Below are 16,821 nucleotides of genomic sequence, written 5' to 3'. Positions count from 1 at the left end.
AAATTATCAACCACTCATTTTCTTAACAATATCATCGACCGACCAAGAGAGCATCAGGAAAATAAGACCCCCATTTTTATTTCATATTAGAAATTAGTAACTTCAGAGACACCCACATCATATCCTAAATCATTTTGTAATTATATTTTCCAGTATGGTATACAAATTAATAACATACATATCACATGCATTTATAAGGAGTGATAAATAAAGTATGGTCAACAGTTTGGAGAGGATATTACAGCCTGTGTGTGAACCATATTATTTTCAATCAATATGGATTTAAATATATAGAAATTGAAATGCATCCTGATAATATACCAAATCATAATAAACATCAAAAAGATAATATACATCATATCAAAATACAACCTTAATAAAATACAGATCATGTTTTATCACTGTAATAATAAGTATCCCCCATTTTGCAATCTGCTACAAGAAAAGTCCTAAACTTAAAAATTTGGATGAAATCATCTTCTCAAAGACTTTTCATAACAAAAGCAAAGTTATTGGGGTTGATCATGTACGTATGAGCCGCTGTTGTAAGAACAGTCTCTAAGGACTTTATCCAAATCATGTCTAACTCAATGTGTAAGGGCTGATACGATTTGCAAGATGGTATGCTGCAAAGCAAAGACATTTTTTTAAAACAAAACAAAGACCTTTTATGCTGCAAACCAAAGAAATTAATACATTACACACACATTCATGTTACCGATTTTCCTGGCAGCAGACCCCACAATTAAAAGGATGTGGAATAATGATCTGTATTCTATTATTCTGATTGATTTATATTACATGTATAAGCATCTTATTATAAGCCAGGTGATGGTTTAATAATATCTTATAAATTATACAATTTAAATGTACACTGAGAATCATAACACTGATGTAATTTTGAAATTTTTCCTTGAAAAATCTAACCACATGAACAAACCAATGCCTATCAGTTGATTTTGAATTAGAGTTTGCTTCAATTATATATTCTCAACTGTACATCTCATTTGTATTTTATAAATATAGTTCTTACATTTCTGTCTCAGATCCTGGTACACGTCTTTAAAAGACAATAAATTAATACAGCATTAACTTATTTATTGGAAATAATAATTCTATTAAGGTAAGATTAAAATAAGGAATAAGAAGAACGTGTGAAGAGTCTCGTAAGTGGCACACAGCAATCACAGTGTCTTGGAGGTTTCAGAAACAAGTTTGAGGTGTTGGCTTTCCGTGTATAACCGTTAATTTGAATATATGAAGAAATGGGAAATCTTTTGAAACCTTGTGCCAACATCACATGGATATGATGCTGCATTAAAATCAGCAAATAATTTAGAATCCAAAGCATTCATAACATATTTTTGAGTGAAAAGTTTGGATGGAAGATTGATCAACAACTATATGTCCACATATCATTCATTAGCAATGTGACTTAGCTAATGACTGGATTGAAAAGAGGCCATCGTCCAGGTAAATATACAAGGAACAAGGTCTCTTTATAAATATATTTCATATTACAAACGAGTATTTTTATGATAAAACAAACTATCATGGAATACTAACTTACACTGAGAGTGGAACAAGCCCACACAAGTTACTGCAATTTGTCTGTTGTAATGAACAACACTGTAGTGGTACAAACTTATTGTGTCCTTTATCTTGTTGTAGAGACCTATATTTCTTGCTGCACTGATCATTATAACCAATATTACTTGTTGCAGAGGCCTACATTACTTGCTGTAGAGACATTACTTACTTGCTGTATTGATCATTATAACCATTATTACTTGTTGTAGAGAACTACATTACTTGTTGTAGAGACCTTCAATACCTTCTCTAGAAACCACTATTACTTGCTGTGTTGATCATTATTATAACCATTGTTATTTGTTGTAGAGACCTACATTGCTTGTTGTGGAGACCTTTATTACTTGCTCTAGAAACCACTATTACTTGCTGTATTGATCATTATAACCATTATTATTTGTTGTAGAGACCTACATTACTTGTTGTGGAGACCTATATTACTTGCTGTATTGATCATTATAACCATTATTATTTGTTGTAGAGACCTACATTACTTGTCGTGGAGACCTTTATTACTTGTTTTAGAGACATTTATTACTTACAGTATTGATCATTATAACCATTATTATCTGTTGTAAAGACCTACATTACTTGTTGTAGAGACCTATATTACTTGCTGTATTGATCATTATATTTGCTACAGCTTTACTATGTATTGTCGAGACATATATTACTTGCTGTAACAACCTACATGCATATTACTTGTATTAATAAGATCTCACCAAAAGTATTTATCATAATAGCATTATGTTACTTGTTCCTGCTGTAGGGATCTAATTACTTGTTGTGAAGATCATTATAACCTACAGTGTATACTACTCATACATATATATATATATATATTATTTGTTGTATAGTATATATATATTATTTGTTGTATAGTATAGATTATAGATGTAATAAAGATCGGTATCACTATAGAGACAAAGTTGTCAATTACCTACTGTATCAAAATCTGATTTCTTGTGGTATTTAGAAATTGAAGAAATGTAATACTTAAGTTATTTATTTCAGATCATTTTTTTTTAGGAAAGTGCTTGGTGACCAGACAACATATTATTAGGGACTTACCATTGTTAGTGGTAGAAAAAAACCTTGATTTGTATCTATTATTTTAGACAAATCAAATTCACTGTATTTGACAATGTAGAAACCTGTGTTTAGACAGAAAACTACATGTATGCCTACAAATAAAAGTTTGTTTTAATGTCATCAAATATAATAAATAATGTACTTACTTGAAATATAAAACACTAACTAACTGATCACCAGGTACATTACGGAACAGATTTTGTAAAACTCCTTGTAATCGTGTTGCTAACGACTGGAATTCCTGACTATAACGATTACTTAATCCATCAGTGAACTGAAGACTAGTAAATTTTATTTTCACCCTATAATAAACTGAAAAAGAAAAGAAATAAACATTAAACCATTTGCATAAAACAATCTGAAGATTTCAAGCAGGTGTAAAATTGCTGAAATTAAAAACAAATCTTCTACTAATGAGTCAGGCACAAACTATACCACATATTAATTTAAATATCATAGTTCCATATTTTTACCATATCCTGTATTTATAGTAATTCTTTTTGGGTATCTTATTTTAGTATGAAGCCACCTTAAAAACATTTCTGTCCATCTTTAGATTTTGGAAAGACCGACAACTCAACATATATACTCTTCAAAAAAAGTAGGGGATATTGAAATGCAAATACCTATGTGGGTTGAGATATGATAAATAGTCTTGGACACTTGACATGCTTTGAGCGTATGTTCACAGATGAAGAACTTATCGCCCTCAACAGAACCACTGAATTGCATATGCGACACGCAATAGCGCCATACATGTGGGAGGGGTTCATTGTAAAAATTTGACACTTCAAGGAAGGGTTGATGAAAACTGCCGCGTGCTGGTTTATCTATCCATGTTTGCTTTCCTATCGGTTCTTGCATAAGATTTACTGTTTAGCGTATCTTTGCTTTCGTGTGTTGCGTTTAATTTGATCGGGAGACATGTTCGTCGACGTCAACGGACAACACTGCAAGAATTGGCCGTGGCACTGCAAGAGGAGTGGGTCAGATTGCCCCAAATCATGATTGGACGGTTGATTAGGAGCATGCCAGACGAATTGCTGAATGTCTGAGGATTGGTGGAGCAATTACTCATTATTAAGACAAAAATCAAAAACGTCCATTTTAACTTTCTCTTTGCGAGTGAAATGGGGCTGTCAGATAAGCCGTCCATATGAACTGTTTATGTTCATGTGTAGGCAATTGGCCTGTTATTAACATACACTGGTTACCTCTAATAAAAACAGCAGTGCATTTCCGCAGTTTTGTATTGTTCCTGAATATCCCCTACTTTTTTTTGAAGAATATATAATAAACTCACAGTCACCTAAGTAAACTATAAAAATTGTCTCAGTTTTATTCTTTTGTAGGAATAGGACCACTTAAAACACAATAAAAACTGATGAAGGCCAACAAACAATGAATAAATTATCAAAATTACTTACAATTTGATAAGCTTCTAGTACTAACATACATGTGCACTAATAATATACCAATAATCAGAAATTGTTTTATGAAAGGAAACACTGTGTATAAACTGACTACATTAAAAGATTTTTGAAAATGATCAAGGGCATAACATCAAAAGCACCTATCCCAAGAATATTTCATATTGCCATTTAGTGGTAAATAATAATCCTTTTTCAAACTGGTGCCGATCAAGTTCTTTTATCAGAAGCTTTCTGTTCACATGAAGAAATTCAAATATTTACCAAACCGCATCTCATTAATTCTTCCATTCACCAATATTTACAAAATCTTAGAAAGAATTTTGAGAAAGATTTATGAGCATTAAAATCAAGGTGTACAAAAAGTTATGAACATGTATAATATCTGAAATAATAAACTTACTTCATCAAATGAAACAGACATCATGGGGTTTAACGTCCTACTGTTATGCCCAAATAAAGATTTTTTTTTCTTCAGAAAATAGGCTGATAAATCATTTTGAGCATGTCAAATAATTAAAATTACATAACAGAAACTGTTGTAACTTCTATGAAGAAAAGGAATATTTAAGAAGAATGTTAAAATGTCAAGAATTTTGTACACACATACCAGTAACTTTATATTAGAGTAAACATGATAATAGCATCTGTTTATTTATCTCAAATTATCATGGATACATTTAGATAGCTGTAGGCATGTTCATGATTGGCTACAATTTGACCTGTACTCATATGATTTGTAAAGAGAGATGATATGAACATGTTAAAACTATCAAGCAACTCTACCAAAACTTCATCAAGCAGATCATGAACAGACCACCAACCAATCAAGTTATGAACATAACAAAAAAAGTGCACAGAATGCACTTTATATTTGATGAATAAAAGAAAATTTTGAGATTACGTCATGGCTTATGATAAAATGAAATGAAATGGGGTTTAACATCCTACCGATAAAGAAGAGTATCCTACCTATTTAATCAATCCCAACCTATGATTGAGGTGAATTTTTTTATGTCTTTAATTTAGGTCTTACAAAAAATATTGGTCCTTGAAGGATTACTGGACAAGTGTAACTCAGGTAAATTATTTAGTTTCAGGATTACAGGTTGTATATTTCTGGTGGGATTTTAAAAATACAACATTATATACACATGTCTAGTAGTCAGTCAACAATCAACTTCTTTTTACAAGACCTAAATAATGTTTATTCAATTGGCTACTTCATTAACATTTAAAGACAGTGAGGATCGTGACAGCATAATAGTATCCCTTTGACCTTGAATTGACAGCCAATCAAAAATCCGAACAATCAAAGTCTTTAAATTTTTTTTAGAGAAGTTTCTGTGTTGCGACTGAATGGCTGATCATTGACCCAACCAGTTGTTGACTCCAGAGTTCCAACAAGATTTTGTAACAATGGGAAAAAACTCACAATGTAACTTTGAAAATCAATGAAAATCAAAAGATTTCTTTCTTTTACACAGTTAGTCAAACAACATAACTTTCATATATATACAAATTTTGTTGATGTTCATGAAATGAAGAAGCAAGCAGTCTATTGATTTTTCACAACTTTGTATATATGAAATCTGGCTCGTTTGCTAACAATGCAAATAAATTTTAATTGTATGATAATTTTAGCCTCTGGAGTGTTCCACAGATTTTTCAAAGCGATCAAGGGCAATAACTATCAGTAGTTTTCAGAAATAATTAATAATCAATGTTAACATAAATAATACATTTAAAGTCAACATCCCCCAATAAACATTACAAAGTATCAATAATTCCTGTTACAATATACACTGTACATGTATAAACACATAGTACAGACCTAATGTTCTATGCATTATCGGACAGAAATACATCGTACTGAATTAACTGAAGTAAAATTCTGACTTGAGAGCTTATGGAATCCAGCTGATGATATTGTAGTTATGAATAAGATTTTAGTGACTATTAAAAATGGTACATTTAATATTAAATCTACTGAAGCCAGAGGTCTTTGACCGTTTTAACCCCACATACTTAGAGTTGACAGGTGGTTTTCCACATCTTATTTCCAGTTAGCACACTTAGAAAATTGTTGATATATTTTACCAGACACAATAACCATTGGTTACTGATCTAAAAAACATACTTCAACTAACTCCTCAAAACTCTGGGCTGATTATATAAAGTTCTGTAAGGATAGAAACCATCTCAAACCTGTTTATCAGAATTTTAGCCTAGCTTATGATATACAAAATTTGCTATGTTGATAAATAATCAAATAACTTTAAGAGTGGCTGATAGGTACAAAATGTTTAATAAATTCAGTACGGTACAGGTTTATTTTTTATGTTAGCATTGCACATTTTTGGTGCCTGCATTGATGGTGAACCCAAACAGGTTTTAACTAAAGAAGTATTAATGACTTCTTTGATTGGCATTTAGTAATTGAACTTATTAACACAAGGTACAATTTTATGGATACACAATTACTAAGTTTAATACTAAGCAATATTTCGATGAGGATACTCTCATTTTTATCATTTGCTTGAAAAGAGGAGAGTATCCTCCTGGAAACGTCGCTTAGTATTAAACTCGGTAAATGTGTATCCATAAAATTGTACAACCTTGTGTTAAATATTAATGAATCTCATCTTTCTCAGGAATAAACCTACATGAGTATAATTCTTTAATATGTAGAAAGGAAACCAAATTGTGGCAGCTGCAATGCAACATACAAATCTAACTAAAATGGTTTTATTGTAAATGATATACATTTTAGAAATGTCTGCTGGATGTTTAGATGCTAATATATCAAAGAGGTTAACCAAACAACATTTCAATGGATGTGATATTTAGAAAGAATCATTACATTTTCCTTATTGCTTCAAGGTATTTTTTTAGCTGGTGCCGTGCACATTTCAAACATCTGAAGATAGGAAATAAAGAGTTGGTATTTATGCCATCCAAACCAGTTCTTTGGTTCATAGATCTTTCGTGCAATAAATATAATAAATAAAATCAAATAATGTTTCATCCTGATCTAGTTAAATATACATGTAAAGTTTAAGATCATACATGATAAAAGAAAGTACTTTCATTAAAATTTATTTTATTCGAAATAGGTAAATTCTAACTTAAGTTATAGCCATTTGAAGTTTACATTGGTTTGTATTGATTTCACACCAGTATATATTTATGTATAATAATAATTCTGTTATCTCTTTTATATTTAGGTTTTTTTATATGTGTCAATGCTAAATTACATACCAGTAATATTAACCGTCTTTAATATAGTACATATTTTTGATTTTTCAGATATTTTCAAACAATCTGGCTGCGTCTTTAAGAATGGTATAGGCTATATTTATATAACATAAAATTGTCAAAGGACTTGAACTTTCTCAACAGTGTTTCCTTAAATTGATATCAGTTGTGATTTTATTCTAGGTCTGTCTGTCTTGGTGTATTTCACATAAAATTGTAAATTAAAACTTTAGCCTCATTACAACAAAATCTTACACCCAATAAGAAAGAAAGAAAGGGGGAGTCATAGTGAGTCATATTTATTCTGAGAAAGTGTCTGACCCTACACATGCAAGAGATTATATCACATACAAATGTCACATAAAAATTAAATGGGGGAAAAAGACCAAATATCTGTGCCATGAGTATGATGTCCCATGTTCATGATCTACAAATTAAGTAAAATAAAGTTAACTCAGAACAATTAATGATGATTACTTGTTTAATAATATTGTTACTTGAAAACTTGATACAGAATTAGCCACCAGGAGCCTGTTTTACAAAGATTTAGGTACACGAAAATGGAACACTTTATTATTTACTAATTGAAATTGTGTGCACATAACTTTTAAGTAAACGTCTTGAAGCAAGTCCCACATTACAACAATCTTGAAACCTACAGAACAGTTAAATCTGAATTACCACCACAATGTATTGCAACTTATGTGTAAAAGACCAACATAAATGTTATTCAGGTCATAGACCAGAACTGTAACAAGAACTTCAAAACTTATATTATTGCATCCTGTTGATTAAAGCACTCATTTGTTAGTACATCCTAATTTTTTCTTGAACACTCTCAATATCATTAAACAATCTCAAAGCCTGAAAGAGGTAACTCAATAGCATTAAATGTATGTTTTACTATAACTTCTCTGTAGGGTTGTGTTCAATTTGTCAGCCAAGATCTAACCTTATGGTTTCCAGATTAGAAAGTAGATTTTAAACATGTACCCAGCTCTTCCTGCCATAAATTCTCAGCAATTATTTCAAAGGGTATAAATAAGAAGGTGGTAGATTTGTCTGATTTAACATGAAATTTATACAACATGTGGTCTAACATACATATTCTAACATCTCTTCTCTTCTAGCTGGCATTTAGCCATTTTTATCATGAGAATCAATGTAGTTGTTTGACTGGAGGCCTTTCATGGCAGGCCTTCCTATAGAATATGTTTATATAAGAAATATTTTGCTTTGTCAGCATCAAATATTATGCTGAGTTATTATGATAAAGATTAATAAATGTATACATAATCATCAATGTAAAGATGTCCAGATTCATTCTTGCAAAATGTGTTAATATACATTCTTTGAATGGCATTTATAGTAATTGGAACATAATCACTTTTTATGGAATAACAATTACTATGGTTTATTTTACTGCAAAATTTCAATAAGTTTTCCCAAGTTGTTTTTAAACATATACACAAATAGATAAAATAAAATAGGTTGCCAGGCAACGAAACATACGTCCACAGCAACGGACGTGGGCGACGGCAATATATGACCACATTTCAATGTGGGTGTATAAAAATGAGAAAATATGAATATATATATATATATATAAATAAATAAGATGTTTGAAAAGAAAACAAACTACATATTTCAAACTAGCGCTTTCAGTTCCATCGGAACCTCTTCAGGCTTTAATATGATAGCGTAATATACATGTATGTAGCTATTAGCAGGGGATGGACTTGGGCTTAATGTCAACACAATACTTTGGTTATTTTAAGACAAAAATATAATCATTTTATTTCATTTGTGGTTATGTGTGCAGAGAGAGAGATAGAGAGACCTGAGGACCTGGAGAAAACTCACAAGGTTGGACATGCGACCCTACTCCTTGTGACATACAACAACCGAGGAATCGAAACCACGCCAGCCCAGTTGACTCAATGACAGACCTTACGATACAGTGTGCCAGCGCTAACCATTCAGCCATCCAACCCCCCCCCCCCCCTCGGTTATGTGTGCAAATGTTACGTAAGAGAATTTTTCCTAGACAGAGGCACATCCACCTGCTTTACTTTTTCTTGGCTTCCAATTGTCAGGCGGTCATTGAAATTGAAATGCAAGCCAATGTGAACACAGATGGACACTTTCCTTGTCAGTCTCCTAAGCATCACCTTTGACAGACAAAAAATTGAAAAATCACAAATTCCTTCTTTTTTAGATCTTAAATATTTTCTGAAATTCTTTTAATAACAGACTTTAACTAAATAAACATAATAATTGTCATCCAAGCCAAAAATGTTCATGAATTTCTGAAATATTCATATAATTAGAAAACTTGTTAACCTGTGTTAGTTATGTCGCTTTGAAAACGATTTTTTTTTTTTAATCCAAACGAACTAAAACTGAGATAAAGGCGACACAATTTGTAACAAATGCTCAAGTTGACCTTTTCTAGCAACATTTACAATGCTCAAATTACTTACGAAGAGCTAACAAATAGCAAGAATGAGGATGGACAGAGGGCTAACAATCTTTTTTTTTTTCTAACACAAGAGCACAAGTGGGCATAATTGCCCATCAGTTAGTTGCTTAGGCTATCATCATATTCATAGGTGGTGCAGAATGAAGTGACTGTCAAGGAATTCTACAGATTATATGATAAACCAAGGTCCTGTGTACATGTTAACATGCATGTAAAAACACCTTTAACAATTGGAATGCGAAATAAGAGTAAGCTATAGCGCAGTTGTCGGGGCAAAATTTCCCACATACAATGTAACACACTAGTTGGTGCAGCAAAGTAGGACATTAAACCCAACTTCACTTACCATTAAGCTGAACACCTCTCCCAAACACACTAAGTAATTTCACTCAAGACAATTTAAATGAGCTCTACCCAAGACACATGCATGTTGGTTGAAATCCATGCTGTGGTTCTTGAGAAGTCAAATGTGTGTGGCAATGTGCCCCTGCCTCACTCCTACGGGGTTGACCAAGTCTGAATAAGCCAATGTTCACTAAGTTTGCTAAAATACATTCAGTGGTTCTTGAGAAGAAGTTAAAAATGTTTTAAAATCATCAAATTTGCACCTGTAGGGCTGATATAGTCACAGAACGAATAAGAAAGAGCACTACCCAAGCAATATATCTACCAAATTAGATTGAAATCCATCAAGTGGATGGATGAAGAGCTGACAGAGGGCATGACATACACTAAAAAGCATTTGACTATGTGAAGGATAATGGTGTGTCCACACAAAACAGCTTGACACACTTTGATATTTGGAATTGTCAGTGTTCTTTTCTTGTACGTTTGTTGAGCAGTTAGGCTGCACTTTTAGGACCCGGAATTGGGTTCCCTGCGCTTTTCATCTTGTTGTTCTTGTTTTTTAGGGCAACGCTCTTCGAAAAAAGACTACAGCTCAGCCAATTCAAATACGACATGAAACTTGGCATGCTTATTCCTTGGACAAATGCCCATCGATTGACAGACATCACAATTCCATGATCCAGACGATGATGTTATACTTGGTATACTCGTACTTGTTAATATAAAACAACAATATTACCTGGATAACCTGTTATAGAAGGTGTTACAGCAGGTTCAACTGTAGTAGTAGCACTACCTTCAAAACTACCATCACCACTCTCATCATTGAGAAAATCTTCATCATCTACGCCTGTTTCTCGTATAGATCTTTGTAAAATATTATCACTATCGGCAAATTCAAAATCACGTTCCTGAAAACAAAATACAATATTTAAATATATATTTAATAGATCAGCTTGTTGAGTAGAAATTAAACATACACATGCCCACCAGCAGCAACATGTACCAAATGTGATGGAAATTTAGAACATATTTTGTCATTGTGAGAACACTAGTAAAGTTATGAAAATTGAGGGCAGGCAGCTTTTGTAGACTGTAAGATCACAATTTTTTTCTAACAGCTAGAGTAAACTCAACCCTAACCCATAATTGCTAGGTTATGTGATTGGTGACCAGGATTTGGATTTTCACCCAGCATTAAACATCTTTGAGTCTCAGAAAATTCAGTCATAAAATTCTGTTTGCTTGAACACACAATTTGTGAATGGTCAACGGTTGGGAGGACAGGGCTGACCACAATATTGAGTGGTAGTACAATAAAAGTAGATTCAGAATATAGGTGGTACTGGGACCTTGATTTATCATTGTTGACCACTGACCGATAAAAATCTCCATAGAAAAAAAATGATGTTGAATAAGCATGCTGGGTTAATGTCTAGATTACTCAGTAGGAGTTTACAAGGGCTATAATAATAGATAATAACAAGACTTAGTAGAGTGATTGATGTCTACCTTCATTAAGAAATAAGATAGCATTAATAAAACTAGAATGTAGTCATTTATCACCATCTTTTACCCTTACACTCACTTGCTTTCCTTTCTTAAAAGACTCAAGTGAAACCAGTAATAATTAGATGTCATTCTTCAAAATATGCACTTAACCCTTTAATCATGAATGAAATGTAATGGGATAAACTGTCTTTTGTAGTTAATGGTAACTGAACAAGGCCTTGTATACATTCATTTCTTATTACATGTAACTGTGTAAATCATATTAAAATGTCTATAAAAAAAACAGTACACCATAGGATAAACTATAGTTAGGTTGCTAAGATTTTGGAAAGCCAAACGTACTACTGCAATGTCAAAACAGAAAACTATTTGCATTTTATATTTGCTATACAAACCTGTATCATGTAAGTTTGATTTCATAAAATAAGTATAAAATAAAACCAAGTACGAACAATCCAAACCATTAGACAAAATTCGAAGTCCTAAAAAAACGGTATAGGCAAAATAGTGTAATCAGCATATGGACTGTTCACCGTGTACAAAATACACGACAAACAGTGGTAACAGGTGTCCGGAAGAGCAAGCTTACCCTGCCTGGCGCCACACCCACCTTAGCTGCATCCAAACTATTAGGCGAAATCTCAGTAAAACAGTGTGATTGGCCAATGGACTATGGGTATGCAAAATGCACGTGATAAACAGTGTTAACGATATAGTAGACAAACATTATCTGGGAGATAGTATATACATCAATTAAATATATCACTTTCCTAAATTCTAAACTATAGCGTAAATTTTGTGAAGCTTGACGGAGTGTATTTTTATTAGCTACATTTACTGTATTTAATAACCACCACATGGAACTTTGTAAACTTTGAAGCAAAGATACAATATTTATAAGCTATATGTACAGGTAGGCCTAACATATTTGATGTAATAACCATCCAGTTCCAGTAGGCACCTACAAACATTTTTCAGGGGTATGGTGACTGCCGATTTTGGACGAGGAACAAGATCCACTGGAGGCACAAAAAAAAAAAACAATATTACAGAGAAATTCTTGGCTGTCTGGCACATGCTATAGTTGATTTGTAACATAACGGTATATGGGCCACGAAAACGTTTGACATTGGTTGAGCAATATAATTATAAAGTAATGCAGAAGATCAGAATCTGAACATGAAAGTTCTAGTCAAAGACTCCTGAGGGGTGTAAAGAGGAGAAAATCTAATTTTGCAAGAGATAGGTACACTGTAAAAACAACTGGTAAGCAGTGTGATTAAGTATATTTTTAGAACATATAGAGATTGCATTAAAAAAACACACTGAAACCACTTAATTTTGTTTCTATTTTTGAGAGGAGGTGCAAAAACTCTAAACCCATGACCCAAAGTGTGTCATTTTGTCCCCTTTTCTGAGACCCTGAATCTTTTAAAAACAAACTGTATTAAGTAATGAGATATAATAAATGATCTCCTGTTGTTGAACATTTTTTAAGGTTCAAGGAGGCTATAATGGTATGTCAACTCCATTTGATTTCCGTGGGTTAAAGGTGAGAAGATGAGGTAAAATGTCCTGTCACACTTCATTCTTTTATGCTTGTTGCTAAATATACGTTACAAAGTTACAGGTATGGAAGATTGTTTAAATTAACTAGTAGGTGATTATAGTTTTAGTTAACAAACACAGGTGTCTAAATCACCATTATTTGTGTGTGATATCAATCACTTGTGTGTACTATTGGTCACTCTAAGGTCAGAATCGGGGCAATTATATTGTCAATGAATATTGAGCGCTTATGGGTTGTTAGCTTTGAAGAGAGTAAAGTGGTGAAATTATCAATGAATAAAGTTAAACCCACCAATTTCAACATTCTGTAAAGCAAAAACTGTTGACATATGTAATTACTATCAATGGTACACACATTAATCTAATTCGTGCCTAGAGTGCAGCTAGTTCTTTTGGGGAAGTAGGGTTAGACTGAAAATTAGTTTATCAATGAGATAACGCATGTTGCATCAAAAATCATTGTACCAAAATTCGCAGTAACATTTTTGCAGAATGAATTTAGACTGTTGGTGGTGGTGTAATCTTAATTAAAATGAGATTATCAATGTTTACCAGCCGTTGTTATTTGATTGGGTAATTTATAATCAGGTGCTTTTTCTGTCATTTTATAATTTTTTCCTAAAAATAATGCTCAAGTCACTTGCAAACTACAACATTCACCATAAAACCGTTTTAGAAGGAATACAGGTTTCTTCTCTGCACAATCCAGTGCAGCTTGTGCATTTGTTATCATAGTGTAATAGAAGACAACTACATGGAGGGTATCTATATATTATCACCCAATAATACATTTTACAGTAGATATCGCTTGTGTGATAAATTTCATAATCTCCTCAGGAGATATCGCTTTACATGAATTTGATTGGTCAGTTGAAAAGGAACTACTTTTTTTTATTTTCAAAGAACAGTTCATTATTTATTAAAAGTAACTTCTTTTTTTATTAAAAATGAACTATTTTTATTTTATTGACCTTGATGGAAATACTGGGTCAATATAAAGGACTTTGCAATGGTGGAATTGTTGTCAAAAAATGATGTATCACTATGGCGTAATGTGATCAGGTTCAGTAAAAGTGAAATCTACAGCAAAGAATTATATTTATTTATTTGTGCATGTAAGAAAGGATTGGGTGATAAATAAAATCTCCTACTCCTCTTTTTTGATATCAAAAAAGACTTGTAGGAGATTCTCTATATATGGTCTGTGAGAGAAGAACATCTTTATCTATTTGTATTAGGTCTGTGATGTATGAGTTATGTACCAGACTTGACATGTTTTATTAAATACCTTGTGGTCAACAAGATTCATGGATAAATGCTTGTCAAATTTATCACTTCAATCATTGACCAGTCATATACTATCACCATTCTTGTCTTACTATGGAATACAATTTCATCTTTAAACTGACTGGACCACAGCTTTATTGTATAAGATATACAAACACAAACCGTAATGATCCTTAAGTGCTAAAAAATAGGAAACTGCTTTGAAATGTTGCAACAAATGAAGCCCTTTAATAGAAAATGCTAATGTGAAATGAAATGAAATGGGGTTTAACGTCCTACTGTTCTGCTCCAAAATGCTAATGTAAAGGGCATAATTGATAACACAATTTAAATAAACAAGGGCATTTTCAAACTTTTAAGCACTTGAATTCCATTATAGAACGGTTTCCAGTCATCTGAAATGGACAACAATCATAAACCAGTGGTTGCCAGGCAAGATACGCCCACATTTTGCAAGAGATGGATAGAGAACAATCTAAAACCAAAATGTGATTTTTCGTACAATCAGGGACCATCATCCAGGAAGTTGCGGTCTGATATGCACGAATATCGAAAGGAACCGGGATCTTTGGGATATAAAGACATGTTTTAAGTTTCATCAAAATCGGATAAAAATTGTGACCTTTAGAGGGTCTACAACCTTGATATATTACATACTATAACACTATTTGCGTACAGGGAGCTGCCATTTTCACGAAATTCAAACTCGACTGTTATTATGGTGTAACGGTGATATATTCAAATGTTGTTTTTTTAAATTGAATAAAAATTGTGACCTCTAGAGGGACCACAAGCTAAAAACGCAATTTTTCATACAATCAGGGGCCATAATGCCAGAAGTTACGGTCCGATATGCACAAATATCGACAGGAATCAAGATCTTTGGGTTATAAACATACATTTCAAGTTTCATCAAAATCAGATAAAAATTGGGACCTCTATAGTGGCCACAAACAAAATGTGAATGGACACACAGATGGATGGACAGAGGCGACGACAATATACGTCCACATGAAAGTGTGGGCGTATAAAAATTATGCTGAAAGGACTCTTTTTGAGACTACTAAATGGATGGTAGCTATAACCTGTCATAATATTCTTCAATCAGCACAGTTTCGCACATTTGTAATGGGGAGCAACGCCTCAATTCATGCTCCCTTTTTTGGAACTTCGTTAGTTGTTCTATCACCAAGTTGACAATAATTGACAGAAATAATTAATAATTAACAAGACTGTGAATATTATACCTTATACATGTGTTTATCATATTTAAAATAGGAGCCACGTTGGGTCGCTAACCTGGAGGTCCTGTGTTCAGTCTGGAGGCCTGGCATGGGGCAAAGTAGTCTTTCGATGGGATGAAAAACCGAGGTCCTGTGTACACATCTGCATGCACGTTAAAGAATCTTTGGCAGCTAGAATTCGATATACATGTAAGAGTAGACTGTAGTGCCGCTGCCTGGGCAAAACTGCACTCATAGCACACTGTATGGCATAATGCCTGTGCTCATTAGCCCAGTCGGAGCAGAACAGTAGGACGTTAAACCCCATTTGATTTCATTTCATTTCATCATATTCAAAGCTCCTTAACTACGAGAAATACTTCTAGTTTCAGATTTTTTTACACATTACTTGGTACATTGTATATAGAACATGTCAGTATGCATGTCAGTGGATATATTTTATAGTACAACATGTATATACAATGCACAATACATTTTTGTATTAAATCTGTTGGCAATAACTGAGGTTTGAGGTGAAGTAAGTGGTTGTTTGCATGATATCATAATTTTAGTACATAATGTAGGTAAATGCATAATGTATATTTTTATTTGCCCAGAACTATTTCCTACATATCCTGAAAACTTTTATACAGACATGTTATATTTTATACACAATAATACGCATGTCCAAACACACAAAATTTTAAAGAGAAACCCTATTAATCAGTTTCAAATGAGTTCAGGCTTTAAGAAACTACAACTCTATTTACACTTTGAAAATGGAATGGGCGTATTTCAAAAGCAGAGTTTGAGTATTATAAAGCCATTAGTGCCAAATTACTCAGGTTATGTAGGTATATAACACTGTGTCATCTGTTTTTTCCACCAAATCTTCTGCTGGTGCTTGTTCAAGTTACAATATCCCTAGAGTACATCATTTGATTAATTCTAACATAATTCAGGAGGAATGAAATATTCAACAAGAGCCCAAGACTTGGGCCCCAAGTGGATTTTACTTTCTGGGTTGGTT

General features: G+C 32.8%; 1 protein-coding gene across 2 annotated transcripts in view; it reads right to left on the bottom strand.

The window, feature by feature from the left end:
- The window catches only part of LOC126828605 (basement membrane-specific heparan sulfate proteoglycan core protein), a 143,436-nt gene that overhangs the window by 103,333 nt on the left and 23,282 nt on the right, over positions 1-16,821 (bottom strand). For both annotated transcript variants that reach the window (XM_050558478.2, XM_050558480.2), the window contains exons 2-3: positions 10,940-11,111; positions 2,829-2,994 (exon numbers count right to left, since the gene is read on the bottom strand). In XM_050558478.2, the coding sequence (XP_050414435.1) occupies positions 2,829-2,994; positions 10,940-11,111 (338 nt within the window). The remainder of the gene's footprint in view (positions 1-2,828; positions 2,995-10,939; positions 11,112-16,821) is intronic.

Source organism: Patella vulgata, chromosome 7 (assembly GCF_932274485.2).
Source record: "Patella vulgata chromosome 7, xgPatVulg1.2, whole genome shotgun sequence".
Classification (NCBI taxonomy): domain Eukaryota; kingdom Metazoa; phylum Mollusca; class Gastropoda; family Patellidae; genus Patella; species Patella vulgata.
The sequence above is the reverse complement of the archived record's forward strand: the minus strand, read 5'-3'. Positions and strand labels throughout refer to the sequence as shown.